At 45.9% G+C, this 7,163-nt stretch overlaps 1 protein-coding gene across 1 annotated transcript in view; it reads right to left on the reverse strand.

The window, feature by feature from the left end:
• TMEM154 (transmembrane protein 154) overlaps nucleotides 1-3,174 on the reverse strand; it is a 41,083-nt gene extending 37,909 nt beyond the window's left edge. Inside the window, exon 1 of the mRNA XM_070415323.1 lies at nucleotides 3,039-3,174. Within this exon, the coding sequence (XP_070271424.1) occupies nucleotides 3,039-3,108 (70 nt within the window). The 5' untranslated portion in view covers nucleotides 3,109-3,174. The remainder of the gene's footprint in view (nucleotides 1-3,038) is intronic.
• Nucleotides 3,175-7,163: the final 3,989 nt, after the last annotated feature.

The following is a 7,163-nucleotide window of genomic DNA, read 5'->3' on the forward strand; positions in this document are numbered from 1 at the left end:
GATCTACTGCTTCACTGTGTGACCTTGGGCCAATCATTTAACCTCTCTGTGGTTCAGTTTTCTCATATGTAAAACAGGGGTACTAGTACCCATTGCCTTAGGCTGTTAGGAGAACTAAATGAATTAGTTCGTGGACAGTGTTTGAACAGTGCCTGGCATGTAATGAGCACTGTGTATGTTCCCTCTCATCACTATTACCGCTTCACTGGGACTGTCCCAGACAATCGCAGGTGGCAGTCACATTCATTGAAATGAGGACAGTGTCAGAAAGTGCCACTTCATTTTTGCAACTGGTATGTTCTCCTGTTCTTTATCTCCTTCTGAAGGTTCATTAATCAGTAACTACATGGTTCTTACTCTTCTGAATCAGCCCAGACTATCTCCCAGCCCTCTCTGCCCAATCCGGTGTTTGACTCTGGCCACCCGAACAGTTGCAGCCACCTTGTTTCTGCTTTCTGCCCTTGACTTTCTTTCTACAAACGATCCTGCTTGCAGCAGCTAATAAATCCCATGCCTTTGGTATCTGAGAAGTTGCTTTTAGCTTGCGGATAGTGTTAAGCTGACACTGACAGGGCTCAGGGTAAGGAATGAGGTAGGCATGTTTCCTTTCGCTCCGGGGCAGAATGTCACCTTGAGTCTGAACTTTCTTAGCGTCTGACACTGGCCAAGATACCTGGGCCCAGAGCTTTCCTTTAACTATGCTCTTCTGTTTGGTCAAAATCGCAGAAAAGCTGTTTTCCCATTTCTCTCTTGGTGACTTCTAAGTGGATTACTCACTGGGATAGTAATCAATTCTTCATCAGGCTCTCAATCTACATAAAGAGAAGGATGCTGACTCAGAAATAATGAGGCAGGCCTCAAGGAACTGCAGGTATTAGATAATGTTGCCTGATTGTGGTTACTAAAGGCCTCATTTGAGATATATCCCTCAATATGCTTGCAACGGAAAGTTGGGCTGTTCAGGAGATTGGATTCTCCCACCAGACAGTTCCAAGGTAATTTTTGAAGAACCCAAGGAAATACAAGTGTGACACCTATAAACCAACTCACATCCTCAAGTCTTAGGCACCATCAGATCAAAAGGATATACATTAATTAATTTTAAAATATATATTCATTTAGAGTAGTCTTTTCCTTGACTAATCTCAAAGTAGTACCCTTTGATTATACATGCATTTTGCAAGTGGCATTTTTGTATTTTCAGACCTGGGGAATCCAGGGAGGGCCCAATAAATGTGTTGGATTAGCTAGATAAACCCTGTGCTCAACTACAATGCAGATTATCATCTGTGATTTAAATGCAGCCTTTTGTCTTTGACTCCTGACATGCTAACACTACCTGTCAACACTACAGCTCAGTGGGACTAGAGGGGTGTGGCTAGGGAGTGGGAGGACACATGGAAGGAGGTGCCACTGGGAAGGAGATTGGTGTGAGTCCAAGGAGCACAAACGAGGAGCCTCTGGAGGTCTTTAAGTGGAAGAGTCACATGATCAGGTAGGGTCTCAGAAAGAGAAGTTTTAAGGATTGAGTCTCTTCAGATTTTCCTTCTGCGTCTCCCCAATTGCAAATACTTCTATTCATTTTTAAGAAGCTCAAGAAAATCCTCAGGCAAGGTTCATATTACTCTCGGGGGGTGTTTGTGGTAGTCATAAGGGTTACAAGAGGTGGAAATGGGATGGCGAGGCTCCACTTCCTTGGGTGTGCTGAGGGATGCCCTGAGGAGAAGGGAGTCTAGCTCAGCGGTCTTGGCAGGGGGCGTGGTTGGGCCCCTGGAGTCCACGTCAGAAAATCTGACCAGCGGGGATTCAGACGTCACAAGTTCCTCTGCCTCAGTTTCTTCCCCTGGACCCCCAGTGCAGCTCGAGCTGCATAATCTTTAGGCTCCCTTCCAGCTCCAAAACTTTGTGCATAAAACATTGTCCCCCAAACTTATTTTAAACGCTAACCTCAATTTCAACCAAACACCTTTTCAGTTGGAATGGTTTGCCTTTCACCTTTCATTTCCCACCTCAAAGCCTGGAGGGACCATGTGCAGAGCACTCACAGGGAAAGAGAAATTGGAGGGGTGGGGGTGGTTGCATGCTGACTGCTAATCTCCGGGAAGTTGTGACATCTGTTAGATCATCAGTGCCTAATGCCCCATCCTATTTAAAGAACTGCAGCTTGAGAACTTGCCTGTTGCTTGAAGTTCTGCCCTACACCAGAAGCAGGTAGCATGCCCTGAAGAAACCATGGGCAGCAAGTTTATTTACCCAAGGGCGAGTCAACACAACTGTAAGAGGCATTTGAGGGTGACCATGCTTGCTCTAACTGCCAAGGGTATAAACCAATAGCTGCTCTTAGCTCAAAAGAATTAGATTTAACATTTTACCTTTTTCAGTAGCATTGATTTGCAATTATTATCATATCACTTTTTTAAACAAAGCATCAGTAACAATCAACTCAAAGACACAGTCCCCCAAAGTAACAAGATCAAAGAAAAACAAATGAAAGACCTTTCTTGAAAAGTTAAGAGTGGATGCCTGGGAACGCCTCAGATAATTTCCTGTTTGCATTTTTCTAAACGTATGTTTTTCTTCAGTATATACTTTCCAGTAGTAAATCTCCATACCACAATTTTTCGAGAGTGTTTGAAACCAGCAGACTTCTCAGCCCACACTATTAAAATCAAATGTATTATTATTTCTCTGTTTCAGCTGAATGAAACGTTCTTTTCCATGAACTGCCAAAGACTTTATGGTTTTCTTAATATGCCCATTAAAGCTGGTAAATTACAGGGACCCACATATCTTAGAAGACAAAAAGATTGCAGGGAGGTCACAGTAAGCGATCGAGCTAGAGCGCGATTTCATAGCTGCAGGGAAAGGCAAGTTCACCCTCCCACCCCACCACCTTAAAAAGACAGTTCGAATTTCCTCCACTTCTTTCACAAAAAAGGATTACACTTTCTGGGTGTTAGCCTCCCCAGCAGAGTTCTAGAGCCTGGGGCACCGAACAAGGCTTCATTATCCTCCTCCCTGCAGTGGAGGTAGCTTACCCTGAGCCCGGCCAGTGAGGAAGAGTGCGAGTATCAGGGCACAGAGGCGGGCAGCACGGGGAGCCTTCATGTCAGCTGGCCTGGGCGCTCCCTCCCGCACGATGCTGCGCTGGCTTCAGCCTCCCTGAAACGTGAACATTTCCTGTTTCCTGCTTGTTTGGGTAGGTGCTAACTTGAAGGAGAAGTGTATGCCTGTTTTTTTAGGAAGTGATGTAATTCTGCAGGAGCCTGTCAGACCAGCAAGGATTGCAAAAGAGAAGTTGCTCTTCAATCGCTGATGCAGTTAGCACGCCTCCCAAGCCCTTTGCAGCCCCGGCCCAGCCGCTGGCTTCTGCCTTCGGAAATTGTCCCCGTGGAAACGGTGTCGGTGCTCAGGTGTCATTTGGAATCTGAGAGTGGGGGTGGGGTGGGGGGGTCCTGAACCACATGCATTCTTGATTGGTGATTTTACTCAACCCACAGGTGAGTCCCTGTGGCTGCGTCTAGAGCAGCGCTAGCCAGCAGTAGGACTTCCTGAGATGATGGAAATGTTCCAAACCGGTGCTGTCCAGGACAGTAGCCATTAGCACTTGAAATGAGCCTAGTGCGAACTGAATATTTAGTTTTCTGCTTTATTCATTTAAGTTTAAATAACTCCGTGTAGCTAGTCCTACCATGGTGGACAGTGCAGGGACATCAGCACCATGAAATCGTGGCCAGGCCACTTCTCTCCAGCCAGGCCCAGCCTCCTTCCTGGGCCCTGGAGGAATGCCCCTCCCTCAAGGAGAGGACTATGCCACACCCAGGCCTGAAAGGTGTGCTCTGCTTCCCTGGAGAGAAATGATCTTTTTATGTTTATTTTGGGGAGTTATTTTCTGTTCATTTTGTTTTCTCCTTTTTTTTCTTTATAAAGACTTTATTTTTTTTAAGTCTTTTAGTTTTAGGTTCACAGAAAAATTAAGAAGGTACAGAGATTTCACATATATCCCCTGCCCCCACACATGCATAATCTTCCCTATTGTGAACATCCCCCATAGGCTGGTACATTTCTCACAACGGATTAGCACGTCATAATCACCCAAAGTTCACACTTGGTGTTGTACATTCTATGGGTTTGGACAAATGTGTGGTAGTAATGACCTGTATTTTCACTGTAGTATCTGTCATACAGAATAGATTTACTGGCCTAAAGATCCTCAGTGTTCCACTCAGCACCCCCCTCCCCCAACCTCTGACTGTACCAGAATTTACCAGGAGACCGAAAAATATGCAGGAGTATCGGAGATACAGGAAAAACCCATTTATTTCCAGACGTTTCACATGTACCCGTACAGTGACTCAGGGGAGACTGTTCCTCTCCAAATCCTGAGCAAACCAATATGGAGGAAGCTCTCCCTTAATACCCTTTGGTTTCTCTGTCCCCCAAATATGGATGGGACTTCCGGACCTTTTGCGGGCTTTGCAAAAAGCCCCATGTGTTGGGATGGAGGCTGTGAGATCACACCTAAAGGCCTGGCCTGGTGCCAGTGCTGATAACCCCTTCCTGGGGTGGTGTATTGTTCATGGTTTATGGCCTCTGTAAAATGGGAGTACTTAGGTAAACAGGTCTTGCAAGACCAGATTGTGGAAAAAGGGGTAGTGACTTAATGATAGGCTATCAAGCATGTACATTAGGTTACTGGCACAGATTCAGATTGCTAGCCCCCCAAAAATGTCTTATTTTCCCCATCATGACAACTGCTGATCTTTTTACTGTTTCCATCGTTTTGCCTTTTCCAGATGTCATATGCTGGACTCATACAGTATGTAGCCTTTTCAGATTAGCTTCTTTCACTTAGCATTATGCATTTAAGGTTCCTCCTTGTCTTTTTACGGCTTGATACCTCATTTCTTTTTAGGTCTGGATAATATTCTGTATGTACCACAATGATTTATCCATTCACCTACTGAAGAACATCTTGGTTGCTTCCAAATTTTGTCAATTAAAAATAAGCTGCGATAAACATCCCTGTGCAGATATTTGTGTGTATGTAAGTTTTCAACTCCTTTGGAAAAATACCAAAGGGCCTGATTGCTGGACCATATGGTAAGAGAGAAACGATCTTTTAAAGGGTGTATTTCCAAAGCAGAGTCTATTGGGTGTGTGTGGGGGGTGGGGGGGGGGGGGATTTGCATTTCACCTTTCTTCCTCTTTGCATGACAATAAATTCCTCAGAGGTTGTTAACAACAAGCAAAATAGGACTGAGTTGGATTAGAATGGGGTGGAAATTCTACCCAATTAAAACAATGCAGGAAGGAGGTGTCTGTTTAGGCCAGTATTCAGGGAGATTAGAGTGTTAGGTTTTTGTGTTCTCACCGAAGTCTTTCCATTGGTTTAGGGTTAGGGCCTAAGCACTAGGGAATGCAATTTCATAATCATGGTTGTTATGGTGCTAAGAGAGACGGGGCAGACAGAGGCATCAGATACCTACCTTTCCTGTAGGTTATCATGAGACACCACTTTCCAGTAGGTTTCACCTGCAGTGATCTGGTTGGTGTAAACCAGGGGTCCTCAAACTTTTTAAACAGGGGGCCAGTTCACTGTCCCTCAGACCATTGGAGGGCCGGACTATAGTTTAAAAAAAAAAAACTAGTCGGCTGCTAAGCAACAGGCAGCGGTGGCAAAAACACCCAGCGGGCCGGATAAATGTTTTCGGCGGGCCACATGTGGCCCGCGGGCCGTAGTTTGAGGGCCCCTGGTGTAAACACTCGAGGTGACTGGAATTTCTCTGCCCCTGACATAGCCATTAGTTTTTGGTTCAGTGCATTGCTGCTTTTAATGTCATTAGTCACTGTTTGTCTCCATTCATATGCACAAGAAGTAGGTTGGTGATTCGTGTAATGAGCAGTTTGCTAATGGGTTTACAGTATGGATTTTAGTGTTTTAAACTGGCAATTAAGTCAACTCCTGATTTAATATGCCTTTGCCCTTTAGGTGACAACACAGAACAAATGGTGGAAGAAAATAGACTCGATCAAAACCCGATGATTGATGGGAAAGCAACAGGGAAAGAACTATCCATCAAACTCTCGCTGCGCAAGGGAATAGGCCACTGGCTCTGAGAGCCTCTGGCGCTGAGTTTGGTTGGCAGTTATCCTGTACTCACATGCATTTCTTCCAGCTGCCACACACCGGCAACAGAAGAGGCCCAGGGCTTGGAGCTCTCTTCATTTCGCCACATACCCCCTGTTAAAACCATTGTTGGGTCCCAGGCTCAAGGCACGTGCTTGTCAAGGGCGAGGTGTCAGCCTTGGTTTCTTTGATTTTAAAACCACAGAAGATCTTATTCTGCAGCCCCCTGCAGAGGCCTGGCCAGTCGGTTCCTCAGAGCTGCTACAAGTGCACCGGCGTTACTTCTGAGCAAGCACAGCCCTCCATCGGTTAGAATGATGTGCAGAATAAACTGAGGCCGCGGAGACATCCTGCACAACCGTATAATTTTCTTTTGACCTCTGTGCTCTCTGAGACCCTTGCCGTGATTAAACTGATCTTAGGGGGAAGAAAATTACCACCATTGATCAGAAAATGGCAGCACCTTGGTGATCTCTTTACTGCAGTTAAAATCACAGGGAGACTGTGTGGTAGGTAATGGGCTATCTTACCTCTGTTTGTTCTAATTTTACCAACCATTAATTTTGGCAAGTGGCCGCCCAGCCTCAGATTAAATCCTGATACACTCGTGGCAGGAAGTCAGGGCCCCAGTCTCAGGAGCCTCTGCAGGAAACAGCAGGCACACAGCAGGGGTAATGACGCCTGAGACACCTCACACTCAGGAGGGCACGAACAGAAAGTGCTTGCTGGTTCTGGGGACTCTATTACTTTACCCCCACAAACCCCGGCTTTTACAATCACCTCTCTGTGTTACAGAAGAGATTCTCATCCAATCCCTCCTCCTTTCCCTCCTGTCTCCTTATCTCCCCTCCCTCCCATCAGCTCCAAAACAGAAGGGACAGACGCTAAGGGAACAAACCCAGAAATGGTAAGATTTGTAGTCAGTGCAGGCTACCCCTGCATTCCCTCTTAGCCCCAACATTGCCATTCCTCCCCCCCCCCAAAAAAATAGACAAAGACAGGCACACACACACACACACACACACACACTCAT

Source organism: Myotis yumanensis, unplaced genomic scaffold (assembly GCF_028538775.1).
Source record: "Myotis yumanensis isolate MYYU_CA2020_CCGP unplaced genomic scaffold, mMyoYum1.0.hap1 SCAF_5, whole genome shotgun sequence".
Classification (NCBI taxonomy): domain Eukaryota; kingdom Metazoa; phylum Chordata; class Mammalia; order Chiroptera; family Vespertilionidae; genus Myotis; species Myotis yumanensis.